At 36.7% G+C, this 22,651-nt stretch overlaps 3 protein-coding genes across 6 annotated transcripts; 2 read left to right on the top strand and 1 right to left on the bottom strand.

Moving 5' to 3' along the window:
- The first annotated feature begins 562 nt into the window (after positions 1-562).
- Positions 563-8,278, top strand: LOC146388915 (uncharacterized). Of its 2 annotated transcripts, XM_084924794.1 has the most exons (12): positions 563-854; positions 998-1,164; positions 3,250-3,312; positions 3,443-3,576; positions 3,651-3,735; positions 3,957-4,271; positions 4,359-4,414; positions 4,673-4,790; positions 5,407-5,495; positions 5,783-5,900; positions 6,056-6,161; positions 7,415-8,278. In XM_084924794.1, the coding sequence occupies exons 2-12, from the start codon at positions 1,038-1,040 to the stop codon at positions 7,620-7,622; spliced, it is 1,419 nt and encodes a 472-aa protein (XP_084780920.1). In that variant the 5' UTR covers positions 563-854; positions 998-1,037; the 3' UTR covers positions 7,623-8,278. The 2 variants fall into 2 exon arrangements, with proteins under 2 accessions (XP_084780920.1, XP_084780921.1); XM_084924795.1 differs by lacking the exon at positions 7,415-8,278 and having other exon boundaries at positions 6,056-6,493.
- Positions 8,279-9,407: 1,129 nt separating this feature from the next.
- Positions 9,408-17,559, top strand: LOC146388914 (uncharacterized). Of its 3 annotated transcripts, XM_084926487.1 has the most exons (11): positions 9,408-9,689; positions 11,251-11,425; positions 11,560-11,622; positions 12,155-12,288; positions 12,369-12,422; positions 12,527-14,960; positions 15,054-15,206; positions 15,893-16,150; positions 16,248-16,418; positions 16,563-16,668; positions 16,751-17,559. In XM_084926487.1, exons 6-11 carry the CDS (start codon positions 14,717-14,719, stop codon positions 16,950-16,952), a joined length of 1,134 nt encoding a protein of 377 aa, XP_084782613.1. In that variant the 5' UTR covers positions 9,408-9,689; positions 11,251-11,425; positions 11,560-11,622; positions 12,155-12,288; positions 12,369-12,422; positions 12,527-14,716; the 3' UTR covers positions 16,953-17,559. The 3 variants fall into 3 exon arrangements, with proteins under 3 accessions (XP_084782613.1, XP_084782614.1, XP_084782612.1); XM_084926488.1 differs by having other exon boundaries at positions 9,408-11,425; positions 16,251-16,418; XM_084926486.1 differs by having other exon boundaries at positions 9,408-11,425.
- Positions 17,560-17,660: 101 nt separating this feature from the next.
- ccdc97 (coiled-coil domain containing 97) lies at positions 17,661-22,162 on the bottom strand. Its single transcript, XM_084926489.1, has 7 exons — positions 21,737-22,162; positions 21,447-21,623; positions 20,343-20,502; positions 20,062-20,150; positions 19,781-19,973; positions 19,559-19,682; positions 17,661-18,018 (listed from the first exon to the last, which is right to left on the bottom strand). Exons 1-7 carry the CDS (start codon positions 21,890-21,892, stop codon positions 17,895-17,897), a joined length of 1,023 nt encoding a protein of 340 aa, XP_084782615.1. The 5' UTR covers positions 21,893-22,162; the 3' UTR covers positions 17,661-17,894.
- Between the last annotated feature and the right edge of the window lie 489 nt (positions 22,163-22,651).

The raw sequence follows: 22,651 nt of genomic DNA, 5'->3' as shown, positions 1-22,651 counted from the left end.
AGAGAGTGTTTATTTTTTCAGTGTAACTGAAAAGTTAAGTTTCATTTTCCTGTTCTGGGACGTCTCTCTAGACAGCAACAGAGGTAAGTCCCTATTCTAGTGTTTTGCCTTTCTGTTGTTTTTTAAAACAAGTTGTGTTTTTATACATGGATAATGGATGTATGATTGCTAGAACTGATGCGCAGATGTGCTGTCTATTTGCTCTCCTGTGGTTTCTGATGCTTTTGCTGATAGACCTCAGTGCTATTGTAATATGTGTATATATGGTGTATATATGTGTATATATATATATATATATATATATATATATATATATATACACACACATATTGTATTGTTTGTTCACCTTGACCAGGTGAACAAACAATACAACATTCACTCTTGTTGTCACGGCCTGGAGGTTCAGCTGGTCGCTGATCAGCTGTCTCTCCCTCTTTCTCTCTAGTCCTCTCTCCCTCTCTCTCGCCAGGGCTGAACTCATTATGGGTCCACGCCCTCGGAGGAGTGTGGATGGTATTTAACACAGGAAGCAACGGCTGTTCTTCGCTGGATCGTTGTGAGAATCGCGTCAGTGAAAGTCGAGCGTCCCACCAAGTATTTTCCCGTGCAGTGTGTGTTTAGAATCTAACAAGCGTTTCTTTGTGTACAGATTCCCTGGACTGTTTCCCTGGTGTGCAAGTGGATTCGTGTTTGGATTGTGTGGAGAGAGACGAGCGTGTTCCCCTGGATTTTCCCCGGAGCCCTGCCCCCCTCACCTTTTGTACATAGCACTGCCCCGCAGCTGTGTATATACACTCATTGGACATTGTTCTTTAATAAATTCTCTTGTGTGCATCATCCCCGGAGTCCAGCGCGTGAGTCCACCTTGTACTTCGTGACACTTGTCACTCTTTTTTTTTTTTTTTTTTTTTTTTTTTTTTTAAATGATTGTGACTGTAATTGATTTAAGTGATTCAAGAGCGTTATTTTAGCTGAAAATAACTTTTCTTCCCTAAAGTCTGTTTAGGAAAGAGATATCTAATATTGAAAAATAAAAAATGGATAAATTCCTTGAAAGCCTGTATCCAGGATTTCCATGGGAAAAATATGAGAAACCCAAAAGGAAAAAAGGAAGAATTAGCTTGAAGAAAAGAAAGAGCTTTGCAGATGATAAAAATGAGAACAGTAAGTCCTTTGTGTCATTTTACCTTACAGATCTGTTTATTAAAATATATTTCTGCATGCGAAATATAATTCTCTGAAGCTGTTGAAGTTGCAGGGTATAATGAGACATGACAGTTTTGAGGGTATTTCATATTCTTCATTGTCATACTTGTGTAAATGCAAATATCCTCCTGACTACCAGCAATGCAAATTTGTCCTCTGTAGAGCACCTTTCTAAACCTGAATATCTCCCATGCACTGCATACTACAGAATTGCCTCCTTTTGGTATCTACAGAGGACATTTAGGGCTTTCCAATGGAACTTTAGTTTTTTCATTAAGGAACATGGCGGCTATCGCTGCAGGCACATTTTACGGGAAGAAGAAAAGTAAGTGCATAAAACTTCTTATTGAGCAATTTTTAGCTATAAATGTTGTTAACATATTTTAAATAAGTCTCTTAATAACACATTAAAACATAGTATGCTTAATTCTAACTTCATTTTAGTATAGTATTGAAGTGTTTTATAAATGCCCTCCGTAGTGGACATTTGTAGTTATTTCCTCCATTTTGTTCTGTTTTTTTAAATGACCAGAAAAGGAGTCATTTTTAGAAGCAGAAAGAAATTTATTGCAGTTTGATGAGGGAAACTCGGATCTTGAGTTGTCTGATGAAGAAGATCATAGGGAATAAGCCCTTGAAGAAGAAAGAAGGAGCATCAGAGATGGTACTCAGACCTGAACTTGCTGTTATTAAGTGGTTGGACAACAAGCCAGTTGTCATGGCATCCTCTGCCTATGGCAATCAACCTCAGGACAGACGCACAAGATGGTCTAAGAAAAACAAAAGGTTTGTCCATGTGCCAAGTCCACTGGCAATTGCTGAGTACACTACCAATATAGGTGACGTGGACCTTGTTGCCGAATGTTGAGTTTCTACAGGATGGTCTCTCGCACTCAGAAATTGACAGTATGTGCAGTTCTCTACTTTTTGATCTGGCAATCACAGACTCGTGGCTTCAGTATAGCAATGACTTGCAGTTTTGGGGGAAGAAACCACTACAGTTCCTTGAGTTCAAACTTCTCCTTGGTGAAGAGTTGAAGCAAATATTTGCCATCAAAGTTCATTTTTACATGTTTGGCCTTCCAATGTCCTCTACAGTGGACATGTGATATCTAAAAAATGTAAACTTTTTTTTCCCAAAAAATGATTTCAGTCTTCCAATTACCTTACAAACATTGGGAGATTTAAAATTTTTTTTGATTGGACAACATTTTTTTTTTTCCTGGTAGTCAGGAGGATATATAAACGCATGTGTGAATTCATTCTTCACAAGTCGAGACTGCCTAAATGAAACTGCCTTTCTTTTGTTCCTTCAGATAAAGACATGCATAATTACATTAAAATTATTTTACATTACTGCAAAGTTTTTGGCAGATATAGGTTTAGGAAACACTCTCCAGGGATCTTAGCATCGCATTATACCTTAACTGGAGGACATTTTTGGCTTTATTTAAATGTAATATTTAAGGAAAGAAAACCCCCAAAAAAGTGTTGGATAATGGAGCAAACTGATGTATTTCAAGTTTTCATCCAAAGTGACAATAAGACAGGCAACATTTTCACTTCATTTAGGCAGCATCACCTAATGAAGAACCACAGCATGTCTTTTGTCCTGTCTCCCTCCCTCACTCCAACTGGTCATGACAGAATGGCTGACCCTCTCTGTGCCTGGTTCTGCCCGAGTCTTCTTGTTAAAAAGTTTTTCCTTGTCACTGTCACCAAAGTGCTTGCTCATAAGGGGTTATCTGATTGTTGGGGTTTTCTCTGTATTATTGCAGGGTCTGTACCTTCCAATATAATGCTTTGAAGTGACTGTTGATGTGATTTGGTGCTATTTAATAAAAATGAATTGAATTATAAATATTTGCATTATCAAAACTATTACAATGAAAGTAGGAAACACTGTCAAAACTGGCATCTCTCTTTATACAACTTCTACAATTGCAAATTAATAGTACATTGTACATTGACCATGAAAATACATTTAATATATATTTTAATGGAGAAAGTACTTCTTCTTTTTTTGGTGATTCAAAAAAACAGACTTCTGGCGTGTAAAATGTGGAACCAAAATGGGCATCCTGGATAAAGAGAAGATGAGAAAAGGTAAGTACATACAGTATTGTTTTCTTACCAGTCCTACCAGTCTTTCCTTTTCTCTTTTGTACATATATAAATACATCAATCAATTAATAATTTTTCATAAAAACGATTACTTTTTTCTTTATAAATATAGGTGAGGCATGTATTGAGTGTAAAGGCTTCTTTTACACTCCACCTGAGTTTGAGAAGCTTGCAGGAAAAGAGCCATGTAGAAAATGGAAGTCATCTATTTACCACAAAGGAAAAACTCTACGCTTTTGGTTCAAGGTACTTTTTTGCATTTTTATGAATCTACAAAAATCTGATTTCACTAAATAAACTGTTGTATTAACTTATCACAGAAAGGTTACCTAACCACTAAAGGATATAGACAAAAGAAAAGAAAACCACAATCATCAGACCTTGAGTCCCACGAACTCTCAACAGGTTTGTCTGCTCTTTTTTTTTATCTGTGCCTCAAAACCAGAGAATGTTTGAGAATATGAATCAAACATTATTATATTATTTTTAATCAGCTGTTTGAAGACTTCAGTAGTTTTGACAAATACACCACAGGATTTCAGAAAAAAAGAGTATTTGCACAGAAAAAGTCACAAAAATCTCCATGTACGTTGTAATATTTTAAACATTTAAACATCTCTTGAAAGAACCCAAGGAAGATCGTGATGAAGATGAAGATGATGATGGAGAAGAGGATGATGATGATGATATGGATGAAGATAATGACCCTGACACTAAGAAAAATGAAGATGAAGATGCTACACCGATTTGTATCTCTTCTGCAGAAGAAGAAGAAAGTGAGGAAGATCTTATTGAAGATGAAGATGAGGATATGGATGAAGATGATGTTGGTGACGATCAGCGTAGCACTGAGGAAGATGAGGATGAAGAAGATGATAATGATGAGGATGAGACTGTGCCTGCTGTTGCCTCTAACAATACTGACAGCAGTAGTATCAAAGGTGACATTTCCAATATATTTCCTATTGGTATGTTTGGATAACAAAGACCTTGTTTGTGTATGAAAATAACTCTTCCTCTTTTTTCAGAGAGAGTAACAATTACAATTCCAACACCCGGAAAACATGCATTACAGATGAAAGAGGTAAAGTGTATCATTAACATCCTTCCTGAGGGAAGACAGATTATTTTATTTAAATGTTTCACTGTACTTTGCATTGTTGGAACTTTTGAGTATGTTAATCATCTTAGAGTACTCTGCTTTACACCAGCACCGTCATCAAGATAGAAATTTGGCAAATATTATGGTTCAGCATGACAAATTACAAATGTATGCTTTTACAACATCCAGTCCGACTATTTAAAATAAATACAAATATATTCTTTGTTGTCTTTAAAACAGAAGACTAGACATCGTCCTGACATGCCAAGATCTGAAGTCAGTGGAAATAACAGAGATGTGGCAACAAACACAGCAAACAAACAGCTGAATGTTAAGCAAGAACCCAAAGAGGAACTGAGTGAGTTGTTCAAATACTAAAAGCACTTTAAGGTTGTATTCAACTTCTATTTAGTTTTTTGCTTTTTTTGTAGAAGAAAAACACTTTCAATCTATTTTCTAAGTTCACAGGTTCGTCCTTCTTTAACCTCTGATTATGTGAGATGAGTGTGGGTGTACAGTTAATTTGGCTCAGTTCTGAAATGATAATTGAAGTTCTCCAAACAATGAGTGAAATCCTTCTACAGGCTTGTGCAAAAATTAGGAGCTTTTTTATTTTATGTAAGCATTTACAGATATGCTAGCACATATGTGCACACAGCTAACTAGTAGTTTTGTTTGCAGCTTGAATAAATATTATTTCCACATGTCTTTGTGATCAAAACAGATCGGGTGTGTTCTGTAATGAATAGTTGTACTTTCCAAAAGACACTAAACGGCCATTTTATTGCGTATACCTGTCCAACTGCTCATTAATGCAAAAATCTAATCAGCCAATCACATGACAGCAACTCAATAAAGACATGGAGACATGGTCAAGATGATCTGCTGAAGTTCAGACTGAACGTCAACATCAAACTAATTCTAATAATTCCAAAGTGTGTATGCTCATATTTTAATCTTCCTTCTTTTTTCAGAGAAGACAACAACCAGCACAATTTTGACACCTGTGAAACCTGCACTGAAGATCGAAGAAGTAAAGGGTGTCGTTAATAGCCTTCCTGAGGTAAGACTGTTTTATTTTATTAAAAACGTATCATTCAAAATAAAGACAAATTAAAACACCACTGTCACTAAAGCACTTGCTCATAGGGGGTCATCTAATTGTTGGTATTTTCTCTGTATTATTGTAGGGTCTTTACAATATAAAGCACCATGAGCTGACTCTTTATAGTTTCTGTGTTATATAAATAAAACTTGGATTAAACTAAATGTTGCTCAAAATAGTTTTATTATTTTCAAACGAAATTATAAATAAGGATACTCATATATAATTGGCTGTCTTTGAAACAGAAGACTGGACATCATCCTGAGATGCCAAGATCTAAAGTCAGTGGAAATAACAGAGATGTGGTAAAGAACACAGCAATCAAACAGCAAAATGTTAAGAAAGAACCTGAAGACAAACTGAGTGAGTTGTTCAAAAACCAGAATCACTAGCATGATTTTTTTTTCTGCTTTTTTTTCTAGAAAAAAAAATCCAGTTTCATGTATTTGTTTTATTTTTTATTATTTCTTTTGATCTTTTCTGGTCTTCTTTTCCCAACATGTTTTCTAAATGTACAGGTCCTTCCTGTGAACCTCTGGCTGTGTCAGATCAGCAAGAGCATAAAGCTGTTCACTGCTCTGGCCACAAAGTAGCTGATTTACAATCCATGAGGCCAGAAGGGGGGTAAGATAAAGTTCTCATATCATTTAGGCAAAGATTTTGAATTTATTCACACTGTCTTAAAGGGTTGTTTTTCGACGGCATTTATTTCTCGCACTGCAAAACCAACTCTACTTGAAATTAGCCAAATATTCTTAAATCTGACAAAACTGTCTAGTTTTGAGAGAAAAAATCTGCCAATTGGGTAAGATGTTTTTTTTCCTAGAATCCTTAAGACTAGCAAATTAATCTAACTGTTTTATGCCTAAATTAGGCAAAACTGTCTAAAATGTGTGATTAATTTAAGAAAATTTGAATTATTACAAGGAAAGACACTGATTATTAAAAAAAAATTACCTATAATGAGTATTATGCTTTCTTGAACAAGCTATTTTGAAGAATTATTTTGTTATTTTAGTGTTTAATTTAGATTTTCACATAAATAAAAAAGCTTTCTATTGGTAAGTCTAGATTTAAATTTTTTATATTTTATTTTTTGGCCTTTATTGATAGAGACAGTGAAGAACTGACAGGAAAGTAGAGGGAGAGAGAGGGGAAGACATGCAACAAAAGGCCATGGGTCAGACTCAAGCCTGGTCGACCGGACGGTTCCCCGACTGGTCGACCTGCCTGTGTTTGTTTGTTCTTGTTTTTCTCTCTTTCCTTTTTCTCTCTGGCTTTGTGGCAATTGTTTACCTGGAAGTGCTGCCGCTCTCTTAGGCAGGACTATTTATTGGTGTGGCTGAATGACAGTCAGTGCTGAAGTATTGCACTAAGCCTGGTAGTATTCTTGGACCGTTTGCGTATTTAAGTATTACCTGCCAGATAAGTGATCAATTGTTATCTGTGTGCGACTGGGTCTTCTCTTTCTCCAACAGTGACACCTGGGCTGGCTGCCTTTATGCATTTCTTAAATTGAAAAGTCGTTAAAGTGGCCTTACTCCTGAAATAAGAAAGATAATCTTATTCTTCTAGAATAAGATTATCTTTCTTATTTCAAGAATCAGAACCAGAATCTTCAGTTCTGAACTGAAGAAACTTCTTGGATGAGAGGTGAAACGTCTTCAAGCTATTTAAAGAAGTCCAGACACTTTTCTTTCCAAGCTCCTTACACTACATTGACCTGGATGACTGAGAACATTCAGACATTTTTCTTGAATGAGCTTAATTTTCTCGTGCAAAAATTGCTTGTTAAGAATATGTTTTCTTTATAGACAAAATATATAAAAAAATATATTTAAAAAAAATTCCATAAACAAGAGTTTTTTTACTTGCAGTGCGGACATAACGGAGGCCCCGTCGCCTGGGCCCTCAGCCAGCTCTGGTTTGAATACGATGGATCTTGATCAACTGAAGAGGGAAAAAATAAAAATGCAACTGAAATTTTTAAAATTACAAGAGAACTATTACACTTTGAAAGTAAATGAACTTAAAAAAATGAGGATTAATGGTTCTGTAAAGCTGACATTGCAGACAATAAATTAAACGATTGCTGTGTTTATATCCACAAACTGACACGTTAGTTGGAAGTTTCTTTGGTGGAATATTACTTTTGACAAAAGCTACAAAATCATAGAAGTGTGCTGCATTTATACACCATACTTTTTCTTTGCTATACTCAGTTTTCCTTTAGCATTGTTGATTACCATGTTTTACTTTGCTTTTAGAATTAAACAAATAGCTGATATTTTCTTCTGTAGAATGTGAATAAACATGATTTTTATCTGTAAATCATATCATATAAGAATGGATGTTTGTGTAAAAATTGGCTAATCGTAAACCTAACTGAAGAGACAATAGCTAAACCTGAATAAGACATGAAATTAAGTGTACTCGTACTCATATGAATGAAAATTCATATGTCTCAAAAGATGTGATGTCCAGAAATAGAAGGGGGTGAAAGTTAGGTGAAGAAGGGATATGGGGTTATTCCCTTTATCTTCTGTCTTCTTCTGAAATCAATAATGTGACATAACTGTTTTGAGGGTATTCCCTATTCTTATTGTCCTACTTGTGCAAATGCAAATATATATCAGCATGTGTAAATTCATTCTTCACAAGCCAAGACTGCCTAAATGAAACTGTCTTTCTTATTGTCCCTTCCAATAAAGGCATACATAATTACATTCAAATGATTTTATTACACCAAGTTTTTCTACTTTAAAACTTGTAAAAAAAAATCACCTTGTCTTTGATTTCTTAGAAGAGACAATGATACAATAAATAGTTTTAAAGAGTTTTTGTGGCTGTATTGTTGACTCCATTTAAACAGGGGGATTTCACTTAACTGAAGATGTATGTGCCACCCTGCCTAGACAACTTGCCCCTCCTTTGCATCCCATGTAAAATTTTGTAGATTGGCCACTGTTGGAAAATCCCAATGATTTTTGCAAATTGAGGCTCAACTAAATAAACAAAGAAAATTGTGTTGTTTCAATCACTTCAAAAATAAATATTTTGATAAATAACTAACTAAATGTATTTCCCTTCTAAAAACAAAAAAACTAAAAGGTAACATTTGTGAAGTTATCATAGGACATTCACATCAGTTCATTTCACATTAAAATTTAAATCGTAGTAAACTATTATGGTTCAGCGGTTGCTCAGATGAAAAAACTTTCCCTCAGTTTATTTGAAACCTACACATATTCCTTTAATATGGATGTATCTTGTTACATGGATATGGAGAGAAATATGCATAAACTACTGTGTAGTAAGCTGTATTAAGATCCAGCGTAAAACTGGGACATCACGACATCTCCTTGCTTTTTCTATTTGTATTTCTCTTGACATCACCGACTTTTTGTTTTGTTTTTCTCAAATAAATTGGAAGGTTTTTTCTAAATATCTCTTGACCACTTTACTAGAAAATGTAGATTTACCAATTAGAGAATGGTCAATTCCATATTACCTGGATTATATTTATATTAAAAAATATACAATGATTGTGCAAGACAAGCATATGTTTACTCCAGAAGATGATCCAAAGTGATGTACAGCCATTGTGTTCCCCATATGCGGCTGAGCACTGACTGACTTTTCCCAGCAGAAGATCATCCAGCATGTAGCATCAGATTATTTAACCATATATTAACCTTTATGGGCTACTGTGTACTGCCTCTAATTGGTAAATCACATTTTCTGCTATATTTAGAAAAAGCGACCACTTTATTTGAATAAATTTATAGATAAAATGCAGGTATACCGAGGAAAGTCAGATGTCCCAGTTTAACACTGGGACATGAACGCATCAAGTTTGCGGATGTCAGTGAAGCGGACAGTGTGAAATGCGTCTCAAAATTATACACATTTGTGAATCATATCGTACGTGCACTTGCAAGCGTTTCGAGGTTTCTCTCCATATATAAATAGCGACTGTAAATGTCAGTCTAAATCGTCTTACCTGTAAAACCTGCCGTCATTGCCGGAAGTCAGTGTTTGGGCACACACTTTAATAACTGGGGGTGGGTTGGTTTTTTTTTCAGCGTAACTGAAAACTAAAGTTTTACTTTCCTGTGTGGGACATCATTTGCTGTCTAGTCGGCAACAGAGGTAAGTCCCTATTCTGGATAATGGACATGTGATTGTTAGAACTGATGTGCAGATGTGCTTTCTATTTGCTCTCCTGTGTTTGCTGATAGACCTCATAGAATTTGTTTGAAGTCACTTTTTCTCGCCTTGGCCACAAGGAGTCGCACGGTGTGGAGTCGCCGAGGTGCATAGTGCGTAAAAGTGGCCAAATTTTGCTTATCAGTAATAGAGTAAGCATCCTCTGGTATTAACATCTTGATAAAACTGTTGACGTGCGTTTCTATGTTATGAGCAGCTCCTGTAGGAATAATGAGTAGGTGGACCAGAACTTTTGTCCCTATAGTGTATTTCACTTTTTAGTTTTATTGTATTTACATTAAAGTGTTTAGTGTGTTGACAGCAGTTCGTGTCAGGTCTTCAGATTTAAATTTGCAAGAGAAAAACAAGAGGTGTGCTTTTACTTTGAAGCATTGCGAGTAATATATCAATCATGTCTGTGACAGATGGATATAACTGTTCTAAAGAAGTTAGACAAAACAAAAACAACATTTTCATACAAATTTGTGCAGCCATAATGACAAAAAACGTGAAATAAATAAAGGAGAGTTACAGTGCTGAGCAAAAGTCTTGAGCCAGGACACGTCATGCGGAGATATGTCAAGTTTTCAGCTAATAGCTCTTTGGACATCAGTTGGTTTACAATAAAAAAGAAAATTCCTGTCAAACTCTGTTATCTGTGGCATTTTTCAGAGATTCAACTAAAGAAATTGGAAGAAATTGTATGTTTTTGTGACAGGCTGCTAGTAACAAAGTACCTAAAGATACAATTTAATACTGGTTCCTTGCTAAGTTATTTGTTATATATACAGTGTTATTTAGACAACACTGTATATATAAGTCCCTCGAGTTAGGTGTGTTTTTAATGTTTGAATGATTCATAGGTCAGTGTTCAGGGGCCTAACAATCTAAAAGAAACATTCCTCTGAAATATTCAGGCACAAGGATGGCACTGAAAACAACTGAGAAAGCAGCTAATCCAAGCTGATGTGTTCTTTAAGTTAATTCGCAATTATATTGCACTAAGGAATTCAAATATAGTCGGATATGTTAAAAAGTAATGGAAGATTACATTTTAATATATACAAAATTTACAAAATATTTTAAAAAGTCAATGGTGTCGTGCATCTTTTTGAAAAACAGAAGACATATCTATCTGTCATCTATCTGATTAATTGACTGATTTGAAAGTTACAATGAGTTTTGTCAAATGAAGTCTAAACTGAAATAAAACAAGACATGAAAACTGTGTCGTCAGACCACAATGACAAAACCTCAAAATGTTAATACTGAGAACTGTTTTCAGGACCAAACTATTAGTATCGGTATGAGCTGAACTCGAGATCTGTGCGGTGGTCAGCAAACATTTTTCTTCTCTCCCACAACAAAAGACGAACAAAGAATTCAATATTCAGTTGTGCTATTTCTTTTTATGATCATGTCGCTTGGGTAAGGGCTCACAAATGTTGTTTCGGGTGGGAAGACCTTTTGACACAAATCAATGATTACCCTGAAATCTGTTTAGGAAGAGTATATTTTCAGTTTTGAAAAATAAATGGAGAGGAAAAGATCTGTGGAAGGGGAAGACCAAGAAGACTGTAGATTAAGGAAAAGATGGAAGGCTGAATATAATGAACCTTCTGATGATGAAGACGAGAAGGAGGAGGAGGATCATAAAACCTGGAAGACAGAAGGAAAACGTAAGTCCTTAGTCACCCAGCACTGAACATCTTTTTAGATTTTTGAATATGTTTCTCTAATTTTATGGCATGAAAATACATTCATATTATTTTATTATAGGGAAATTATTATTATTGTTGTTGTTGTAATTTAGAGTTTTTGCCTGTAATCTGTGGAACGACAGAGGGCATCCTTGATTGTGAGAAGCTGGAACAAAGTAAGCAAATACAATCATCTGAGAAGCATAAGCACATTTCATGGAAACCATTAAACAAGAAAACACTTTATACTCTTTGAAACTGTGCCCACAAATAAAAATCATGTATATAAAAAAATGTAACTTGACTTCAATGATCTGTAGTCATCAGTTTCTCTCCAGCTGAATGAATGCATGATAGGTTATGCACTGGTGATTCTGAATTGCCTTCCCCCCATCTCATGAAAGCTGGGAAACATTATTGCTCTCCATCAATCATTTGGGAAAAGTAAATACAAACCTACATTAAAAAAAACCTCTAAACCTTGGATTGGATTGCAGATCAGGTGCAAATGTTTTGAACATCTTTAAGAATTAAGAAAAAAATAAAGAGAAAGCATTTTCCTTTTGTGGTTCAAAAATACAATTTTAAACAATGTGCACTGTTTTAAAGAGGATCAAATGTTAACTTGTCAAAAGTTAGCTTTATTTTTTTAAGTGTTCTTTTCTACTGTCATTTCAATTTTCCTGTGTGTTTGGATGATCAATTTAGGTAAGGCGTGTATTAAGTATGAAGGCAAATGGTATAAGCCCCCTAGATTTGAGATACTTGCACAGAAAGGATCGTGTAAAAAATGGAAAGCAACTATTTTCTATGATGATCAACCTCTGGAGTATTGGATTAAGGTACTTTTTTTTCTTTGCATTTCTATTAATCAAAGAAAATCAGATTTCACTAAATAAACTGTCAAACTAACTTTTCACAGGAAGGTTACCTAAAAACCGAGGGATACAGAAAAGGAAGATCCAAGACTAGAAAGGTAACTGAGCATGAGAGTACTGTAATTCTGATTTTCAAAAATGAATTAAAACAACACTGAGAATGATAATTAAAGGTCATTTTTCTTGAACCTTGAATCAAAAGGAAATACAATCATCCGGCTCTGAAGAAACTGAAGATGATAATGCTGAAGGTAAAGACCAGCTTTCAAACAGTGAGGAAATGCTCGTGGAAACAGAGCAGAGAGAGTGGAAGCTGAAAATGTTGGCAGTGAAGAAGATGAAGAGAAACAGGCAGAGGGAGAAATAGAAGATAAGACTGTGTCTGCTGTTGCTCCTAAACATACTGACAAGAGTGTTATTTATTAAATGATGTTATTTCCTATTGGCATGTAACTAGCCTAACAAAAAGTGTCTGTGTATGAAAAGCACTCTGCTCTTTAACAACAAAACATACAATTTCAACAGCAACGAAACATCCATTCAGGGGGAAAGAACTAAGAATTATTCTCAAGAGATGTTTTGATGGAAGACAGGTAAATATATATATCTTTTTTAAATTTTATTTTATTTTAATACACTTTACTGTCTGGTATTTTTGGTCCTCATGTGAATGTTAATGACATAAGATTACCCTTATTTTTTAATCAGGCCATATCATCAGGTCAGAATTTCAATGTAAAACGTAATACTACAAATCACTGGTTACTCTACTAGTAACTATTTTAATTCCATCAAAGTCTCATTTCCTTTTTGCTTATCATTTAAACTTGATATCACCAATACAACCATAAAAAAATAATGCATTAATTGCTGAAACTTGGAAATTTTATTTATCTAAAATTACGGCTGTCAGTGTTAACATGGATCATCACGATTAACGTGACACAAAAGTATCTATCTATATATATATATGTATATATATACATATATATATATATATACATATATATGTGTGCAAAAAATACATGAAAATACAGTGTAAAGTATTTGGTATGGCCCACCTTTATCCTTCAACACAATTCAACTCTTAGGCAGCTTTCTTGTCATTTCTTTAAGTTATCTTCAGGAATAGTTCTCCAGGCTTCTTGAAGGACAGTCAAAGCTTTTCTTTGGATGATGGCTGCTTTTTCTTCAGTTCTCTCTCAAGATGTCCTGATTCAATAATGTTGATGTCCGGGGTGTCTTGAGGCCAATCCATCCATTTCTATTCAGGCTTGCTTGTGGAAAATGATCCCTTTGCCAAACAGATCCTTTTCAAACTGTTTTGGATTTCTTTAAAACAGAAGAGTAATATATAACTTGGGACCAGTGCCACTCTATACCACTCAAAATTCTAGTTTTCAGTATTTCACAGTCTTTTACCATCATACAAGATCATACAGCAATTAAAAGAAACACTGAAAACAGCAAATGCGAGTTTTCCATTGTTTAATCTTAAACACTGGTGGGTTTTTTGGGGTGCTGAATCCAAAATGATCTCAATTTTCCTCCATCACATACAGTTTTTTTGCAAAACATAAAAAGTCTTGACCCAACAATTCAGCTCCATCTTTGGAAGGGCCTAAATCTCTGGCTAGATCAATAAGCTCGCTCTGATAAAATGGCTGGGGTCCCTCATCAACAGAAAAATCTGAGGTAGATTCGTCCTGGTGAGGTAATGTGTCTCCGTCCTCAGAATCACTCCGGATATCATCTAACTTGAAGGTGGGTGTAGAACTGGTATTTCTGAGGTATGAGGCACTGGACAAATAGCTGAACTAAAATTTGAGTAAGATATGTTCTTTTTATTTTTAGTATTAAAGCCTCTTAAATCTACCGAACAGAAATAGCAATCAGTAGTGTGGTTTTGCAGTTCACGCCAAAAGGAAATGAGTTTTTCTTACTCTTAAACCACCAAAAAATATCTTCCCTACATCTTCTACACACCTTGTGAGGAGCCCATGGTTTGTCTTGATTCACAAGTTTCAACTTGAAGTAAGCAAAATAAACTTTCTTCACAAAATCACTTGTGTTCCTTTGTTAACAGTTTATTCACCACAAATAAAACAAAAGTTGTCTGGAGAAATTACACAACCTCTTGGAGCCATAATACAGAACTAAAACATGTGCATGGTCCAGATTGAATGCAGGATGTAAACTGAGTGTGGCTTATACAGCAAAGAAAATCCTGAACTTATTTAGCATGATGAAAAATGAACAAATCTGAAATCTTATGCAGTTTTTTGGTTGTAGACCTGTGTAATTTAAAAATGAATATCTGTTGTTGTAAATGTAAATCTAATTTAAATGTTTAATTTTGCCTCAGGGAACAGGTCCTTGTCACTCCAAGTGGATGGCCCGTCCAGGAGAGTGCAGCAGCTCAGCAAAAGTTAACACACCCACTGCAGCAGCGACACTCATTGCTCCCTCACACATACATGACCTATCCATCAATGGGAGTGATGGGGAAGGCAGTGAAGACCAGTTACCACAAAGCAGTGAAAGAAAAGAACAGGAAGCTTCCACATCTTTGGAAATAGTGAATAAAACTGAATCCAGTGTCTTCAGTTTGATTGAATCCAGTGCCTTAAACTCTGGTATTAAGAGAGTTTAACATTAAATAAATATTTAATAGCCACTGTGCATTTTTTTCATATATTTGATTAATTGACATGTTGACTTTTGCAAAGGTGCAGGGATGGAGGACAGAGAAAACGGGCATTTAACGCACTGTGGAAATGAGAAAGAACAAAATAGAGAAGATCCTCTTGATATGTCCAGATCTGAAGTTAATGGAAATACCAGAGATGTGGCAATACAAACTGTGCCAAAAGTGCTACTGAGTGAGTTCTTCAAAAACCAAAAGCAGTTGCATGTGTTTTGGCTTTCTTATTTTGTCAGTGTTTTTCTAGAAGAGATTTCTACTATCTCTTCTGAGAAAAAGTCAGAATTCTGAGATTAAAGTCAGAATTCTGACCTTTTTTCTCAGAATTCTGGAAAAGAAGAAAAAAAGACATGCCCACTTTTTTTTCCCTCCGGTGGTCCTAATCCTCTTCCGTACATTCATGGCCATAATCAGTGCATGACCACAACTGGAAGTGACTTTGAACATGGCATGGCTGTTGGTGCCAGTTACACCGGTCTGAATATTTCAGAATCTGCTACTCGGGTTTTTCCAAACAATCATCTGTAGAGTTTACAGGGAATGGTCCTAAAAAGAGAAAATATCAAGTGAGCGGCAGTTCTCTGGTGTAAAATGAGGTCAAAGAAAAATGGCCAGATTGCTTTGTGCTGATAGAAAGACAGTAACAGTAACTCAAATAATGACTAATTGCAATCAGGGTATGCACAAGAGCATCTCTGAACACCAAACCCTGAAACAAATGAACTACAATAGCAGAAGACCACACAGTTTGAGTGCTGCTAACTTGAAAACTATTTTGAGAAATGATTTGATTCTACTAATAGTAATTACAAATAATTATAAAGTGTACATACATAAATCTAATGCATTGTTATCCCTATCAAGAAGCAAAAATACAGCCTGCAGAAGAAACTGGGGGAGATATTGTTGAAGATAAGGACCAGTTTCTAAGCAGAGGGGAGCTGGCAGTGAAAACAGAGCAAAGAGCTGAAGAGAAGGTCGGGTCTGGACATGAAAACGAGGTTGTAAATTCAGAAGATGCTGGGAATGAAGAAGAGGAAGATGAAATGGAAACGGGAGGAATGGAATCTGAAGCTGTACCTGCTGTTGCCTATAACCACACTGACAAGTGTGTTATTAAAGGTGATATTTCCCACAATTCTCCTAATGGAAAATAGTAAATACTTTATTTATGTGTGTATTAATTTCACTTTTTGGTAACATTTTGTCTTTTGTAAAGAAGGCTCAGAAGACAGAGGAGATGCACAGTCAGCAAACTGTGGGAATGAGAAAGAAGGAGACGATCCTCCTAACATGCCAAAATCTGAAGTCACTGTAAAAACCAGAGACGTGGAAAGAAACACACCAATCAAACAGCAGAATGTGGAGGAAAAAACAGAAGAGGAAATGAGTGAGTTGTTCAAAAACTGAAATAACTAGCATGATTTTTTTTCAGCTTTTTTTAAGAGAAAAAAAATTCATGTATTTATTTTTATTATTATTTTTAATCTTTTCTGGTCTTTTTTTCCCCCCAATATGTTTTCTAAATGTACAGGTCCTTCCTGTGAACCTCTGGCTGCGTCAGATGAGTGTGAACATAAAGATGTCCACTGCTCTGGCCACAATGTAGCTGAATTACAATCCACGAGGCCAGAGAGGAGGTAAGATGTAGCTGTCCTATCATTTAGGCAAAGATTTTTTTAATTCATTCACGCAATTTTAAAAGTTAAATTTTTTCCACAGCTCATCTCCAGCAACTCAAACCTCTGTCGGCATTAATTTCTCTCACATGTCAGAGGCTCTGTCGCCTGGGCCCTCAGTCAGCTCTGGTTTGAATACAACGGATCTTGATCAGCTGAAGAGGGAGAAACTAAAAATGCAACTAAAGGTCTTAAAATTACAAGAAGAGTGTTACACTTTGATAATAAAAGAACTTAAAAAATGAAGATTAATGCTTCTGTAAAGCTGACTTTGAAAAATTGCTTCAGTATGTCCACAAATGACATGCGTTATTTGGAGGTTTCTTTGGTTAATTGTTACTTTTGAGAAAAGCAACAAAATCATAAAAGTGTACTTTGTCTTTGCTACTCAGTTTTCCTTTCACGCTGCTGATCACCGTGTTTTACTTTGTTTTAATAATTCCACATACAGCTGATATTTTCTTCTTGAAATTCTGAATAAACAATATTGATGCTTTTTATCTGTAAATTGTGCAGATGTTATCAAACTGTGTTTTCTTTGGACTTTACCCAACTTGTAATAATCATTGTAAGGAACAGCATTGTAATTAGAATACATTCCTTGAATTTTTTGAAGTGGCCTTGAGCAAAAGTTCTCCAGGTTTTCTTAAAGTCAGCCATCATTGGCTGCTTTGTCACTCATTTTCAGTCCTGATTTTTAAATGTGTACGATGATTTGTAACTTTTGAAGACTCACTCATGTTTCAATCCACACATAAATACAAACCAATCTGACACACGTACATCTAAACCTAAATAAATACTGATTATTTACGCACAATTTATTAGGTTCAGCTTCACGACTACGTGTGCAAATGTCTAAAACTACATGTACTATCGCTCTCTCGCTCACTCACAAAACCTAAAATCCATGTGGACAAATCAGCTGATACGCACAGATCACGTCCCGTATGTGGCTTTGAGACAAATTTAATGCTGAAATGATGTCATAATTAGTAACACAGCAAAATGCCTTGTTTGTTTCTGTTGAGTTTTGAACAAGAAAATCATATTTATACAAATTTTCAGAAGACCCCAAAACATGTTTATTACATCTTTTGTTTGTGTTCAGATGTCAAACTAAAAAATAGAATGGAAACTCTTTTTGTACATTTATATCTACAGTTCATTTATTAATAACACAGGTACTATTCTGTCATATTTTCTTCCTCCTGTTCCTCTTCTTCGTCATCATCGTCATCAAAATATTTATCCTCTGCATCTCTGTTGACAATGTCCAAGTTGTCATAGTCTGGATTCTCATCCACCTCCCTGTAACACAAACACATAAACACCTTAAGTCACTTTCAAAGCCCACAGTGTAGGATTTTTCTCATTTTCCACTGAACTTCAGAGTTTGTAACTTTCCCCCTCCTCTGGAGTCTTTTTACTAACTTGTGTTAACGTGTAATTTCACAACAGCTTGTACAGCACAGTCTCAATATGAAACAGAAAACAGTTGTGAAAAAGTTCAGTTGTTAGTAATGTATTTTCAGTATGGAGCATACTTTGAGCATGTGTCACGCAACATGCCCAGACAAAGTGGCAAACATGTCACTATGGTAACCATAAAGCTACAGATTCAAAAGAATTAGTAAGCGTTGAATTTTAGGCCAAACCGTGATCGTTTTCTAAACTTAAACCTGCAGCTTTTAATTCCTAACACCAACCAAGTTGTTTTTAGTGCCTGCACATAACCATGTAATGCATTTGGTATTGATAAAATGATTTTACATGTGGAAAGTACTGTGGAAAGAAAAATCTGTGTATATGTGTCCGGACAGATGAAAAATCGTGATCCAAGACACAAATGAATAAAATACAGGTCGTCTGTACCTCATGAACTGCCTTTAAACTGCGCTGAGCTGTAGCTCAGATTAATCTATGAGGAATGATCATCTCAAAGCTTTAATAACAAAACTAGTTATTTTTTTCAGCAACATTCTCAAAAAGCCTGCTTACTAATTTGAAAATCTTACATTACAAACACCTACAAACATACACTAAGGCTACGTTCACACTGCAGGCGAAAGCGCATCAAATCCGATTTTTTTGACCCTATGCGACCCATATCCGATCATGGTATGACAGTGTGAACGGCAAAAATCCGATATTTTCAAATCCGATCTGGGTCACTTTCGTATGTGGTACTGAATCCGATACATATCTGATGTTTTAGAAAGCGACTGCTGTTTGAACGGTCACTGACACAAGACAGACGCCAATTATCAGCTCCGGAGAAGCGCCCGAGAACACATCGTGAACGCTTCCTGGCCATCCAGTGTAGATGTTAGTGAAACTGTTGGGAAGACAACGTGAACATTTTATTTGTACTGTATAATCTGCGGATTCTGACAGAAATCTGCAACTATCCTTTGAAGCACCGCTCCTTTCTAAAACAGCAATAAGGATAATTATTAGGTTATTTACATTATTATGTAAATAACAAAATAACCTAAAGCAAAAATTGGGAAACGTAAAGTCCGAAGTCTTTATATTAAGGGCCATCAGTCAAACAATATTATTTGCTCTGGGTCTAAACAGAGCGCGTTGTGTGTGACGTCTTCTTTTGCGCATGTGGGCCGCTTTGAGGGTTTTCACTAGAGCGTGTTTGCTGTCGCATTTTATGTGTAGTGTGAACAAGCAGACAAAAAAAATTGGCTTTGATCAAAAAATCGGAATTGAGCATTAAGACCTGCAGTGTGAACGTAGCCTAATAGTCTGAGGAACTCGATCTGTCAAAGGCAGCTTTAGGTTGGCTACAACGCGATGAAGAAGCCTTTGAACTGCTCCTGTGTGCTGTGTGACTGACCTATAGTTGAAATCCTTGTCTTTGCCATCCAGAAAACGCTGGTGCATCTGACTGATGAACTCCTCTCTGAGAAGAGCCTTCTCCTCCGGCGTCGGCTCCCATTCCTTCTGCTGGTCTCTGTCATCTACAGCATGAAACACAGAGCAGAATAAGAAAAGATGGAGGGAAAAGAAGAAGAAACTTCAGTGTGAAGTTTTTTCTTCAACCCGAACTCTGACTGACCGTAGTCGTCGTCCTCCTCTTCTTCCTCCAGTGCGCCGTCTTCCTTCTCCTGCTCCTCCTGCAGACGATTTTGGATGAGTCGTTCCTGGTAGGAGTTGAGGAGCAGATTGGCGAGTCCTCCTGTACCTTGGCCCGGCTCCCCGGGTCCCCCCTGTGCACCATCCAGCATGGCCTCCTGGGAGCGCTGTAGCACCTGCAGCATTCATGAAGGTAATTAGAAAAATACTCTGAAATATACAAAAACATAATCACATATAAAATGCAAGATAAACAGGACTCACCTCTTCATCTGTCAGGTACTGGCCGATATACTGTTCGTACAGCAGCGGCTCCCTCATTCGCATCTGTTCTTCACTGAAGTACTGGCCGTCTAGAAGAGGAGGCATGGCACAAAAAGAAACAAAAAACAAAACCAGGCAGATGGTGAGTTAGAGAGAAGTTGGTGGGTTGGCTGCAAGTATTTCAGTTGACATTATCAAAGACTAAAGCTTTTTTGCACAACTGCTGCATGGTGGCATAATTTAAAAGGGTGTATTACATCATTAACTGCTGCTGCCCCTACCCTTCTGCAGAGCCCTGAGCGCAGCATAGCGCTGATTCCTGACTCTGGTCCTGTCGGTGCGTCCTGCAGCCCGTCTCTGTATCACCTTGCTGTAGTGCTGTGCTCGTGGGTCTGAGCTGACATGTGCAAATGCTGAGAGATGCTGAGGCTTCAGGCAAGCCTGGAAATTGTAAGATGAAAAACAAAATATAATAATGGAATTCTTCACTTCTTTACCAACACTACAATATTTAGTTAACAGTGTATTTTGAAACTGGATTTTTTGCAGACCTGTAATGTAAATGTTCCTGTCTGTAAAGAACTTTTGGGTCAGCTTCTGTTATTTAATGTGTTATAGGTAGACGTAACAGTCAACACACAGTCACAGTGCATGTTTGAAGTACATCTTTTCATTTCTAAACAATAATAACAGTTTATTCAACACAATTCAGTGCTCTGCAAACTAAACTCAGAGGACACAAGTATCAGTCGTATCGCACTAGTACCAACCCAATACCAATGCCAGCGCTGGTATCAAAATGATATTTAGATCGATAGGCCCACCTCTACAGTTGGGCTCAGAGGAAGATTTAGTACTTAAAAAATATATAGCTCAACAACCATCAGCCAATGCTGTACTCTGCAAAATATACAAGGAATTTGTTCCCACTGAAAGTGAAAACAAGACACACTTCTTTCACTCTTTAAGGCAAAAACAAAGCTAAGTACAGGCAGGGTAAGGAGGAGGAGATGCTAACAGCTGATGATGTGTGACCAAAATGTTAACAAACGACTCCACTGTGTCATTTGAGCACTCGCTGGTTGCACTCCATATGACAGGAAGACTAAAAGGGATGTGGGAATTACTGACACTAGCACTAACTAGGCTACTTTTGTGCTTAAATTTGATTCATGCTCTGTCACTACTATTGTACTACAATGCTGGCACCTTGTTCCAACAGAGTAACACATTAAGTGATAAAGAGTGCCATCAATGGAAGCACGTCACTGGGAAAGAAGTTTGCCTTGATTTACTTATGAATGTCATTGCCTCTAAGCACCTATATTGGGCGATGTTGCCCTTCACTAACACACACACACACACGTTGAACTGTGGGCACATACATGGTACCTCTCCAGGAACACCAGCGGCCTGCTGCGGTACTGATGCAGCAGCTCCTCTCTGCGCTCCTGCACGGTCAGCTCAGCCTCTCCGATCTGCTGGCTCTTCACCAAGACGCCGCTCACAGCTATGGCCTCCATCATGGCATTCACACAGCTGGACTCACTCAGGTTTATATTCTGTATGATGAGCAGAAAGAGTAAATCAGCGAGGCGTCATAATGACAGACCGCACCTGACACTGTGGTTGAAAAGAAAAAACAAACAAACGCTGTTGTCGCTGATTGGTTCACCTGGATGTCCTGCACCACCCGCTGGGTGTCTTCAGAGCTGCTGGAGTCACATCTCTGTCTCCGTGGCAGTATTATCTCTTCTATTTTCCTCTCGTCTTCAGTCTCACACAAGCTTGGCTGTGTTTTAACAGGAGGGTCGATCTCTCCCCACATCATTAACCGCGGTGTCACTTAGCCACCGTCTTCCCAGGAGCTAACGATGGTTCACTAAGAAAAGCTCAGCCTACCGCCAACTTCCCCTGCTTGTTTCTTTTAAACGACCAATTCGTTTCTACAATTTAATGTAAAACCTCTTGGATGAGAAAATCTCTTTCATGGAAACCACGCGTGTTATTTTACCTTTCACTTATTTTGTATAACGTTTCATCGCCATAACGGTCCGTCACTTTTGTGTGTCCCCTTTTCTCTGTTCAACCGAAAGAATTGTTCCTCCCCCACAGACTTTTCTTTGATATGTATATGTCGCCACCCTGTGACAGACTTTAATACTTATAATTTTTTCCAAGATAGAGAAATATTTTAGAAATAAATATTAAACATAAATTACACATGGGTCACCTCAGCTTTCTTTTTTATTCTTTTATCAATTATTGCTTACATATCATACTGTGGTGTTTAATCACTGTATAGTCTATTATTTTAAATCTATGAAATCTATGATTTCAAATAATATGTTAGGTGATATGACCAGTATTTTTCCAAATATTATCAAGGTCAGGTTGAAATGTTTTTTCACCTTGAGGCTCTGTGCATGGCTTTGTCTTGGTTGAAGTGCTCTTCAGCAAGACAATGAACCCTAAACTGCTTCTGTGTGCAAGGACTGTTCAGCTTTAGAGAGATAAGTGATAGGTCACAGCTGTCCTTTGTCTGAGAGCCACTCTGGAGAGTAAGAGCCTCTTCTTACTCTCCAGACTT

This window comes from Perissodus microlepis, chromosome 4 (assembly GCF_051167445.1).
Source record: "Perissodus microlepis isolate ML-2025 ecotype Zambia chromosome 4, ASM5116744v1, whole genome shotgun sequence".
NCBI lineage: Eukaryota > Metazoa > Chordata > Actinopteri > Cichliformes > Cichlidae > Perissodus > Perissodus microlepis.
The sequence above is the reverse complement of the archived record's forward strand: the minus strand, read 5'-3'. Positions and strand labels throughout refer to the sequence as shown.

Coding starts and splice junctions, on each gene's coding strand:
- LOC146388915 (XM_084924794.1), top strand. CDS start 1,038: ATGGATAAATTCCTTGAAAGCCTGTATCCAGGATTTCCATGGGAAAAA. Junction 3,577..3,650: donor CTCTACGCTTTTGGTTCAAG/GTACTTTTTTGC, acceptor AACTTATCACAG/AAAGGTTACCTAACCACTAA. Junction 5,901..6,055: donor AGAACCTGAAGACAAACTGA/GTGAGTTGTTCA, acceptor CTAAATGTACAG/GTCCTTCCTGTGAACCTCTG.
- LOC146388914 (XM_084926487.1), top strand. CDS start 14,717: ATGGCCCGTCCAGGAGAGTGCAGCAGCTCAGCAAAAGTTAACACACCC. Junction 14,961..15,053: donor ATCCAGTGCCTTAAACTCTG/GTATTAAGAGAG, acceptor ACTTTTGCAAAG/GTGCAGGGATGGAGGACAGA. Junction 16,151..16,247: donor TGACAAGTGTGTTATTAAAG/GTGATATTTCCC, acceptor TCTTTTGTAAAG/AAGGCTCAGAAGACAGAGGA.
- ccdc97 (XM_084926489.1), bottom strand. CDS start 21,892: ATGATGTGGGGAGAGATCGACCCTCCTGTTAAAACACAGCCAAGCTTG. Junction 19,974..20,061: donor AGTACCTGACAGATGAAGAG/GTGAGTCCTGTT, acceptor TGAATGCTGCAG/GTGCTACAGCGCTCCCAGGA. Junction 18,019..19,558: donor GACAAGGATTTCAACTATAG/GTCAGTCACACA, acceptor TTTGTGTTACAG/GGAGGTGGATGAGAATCCAG.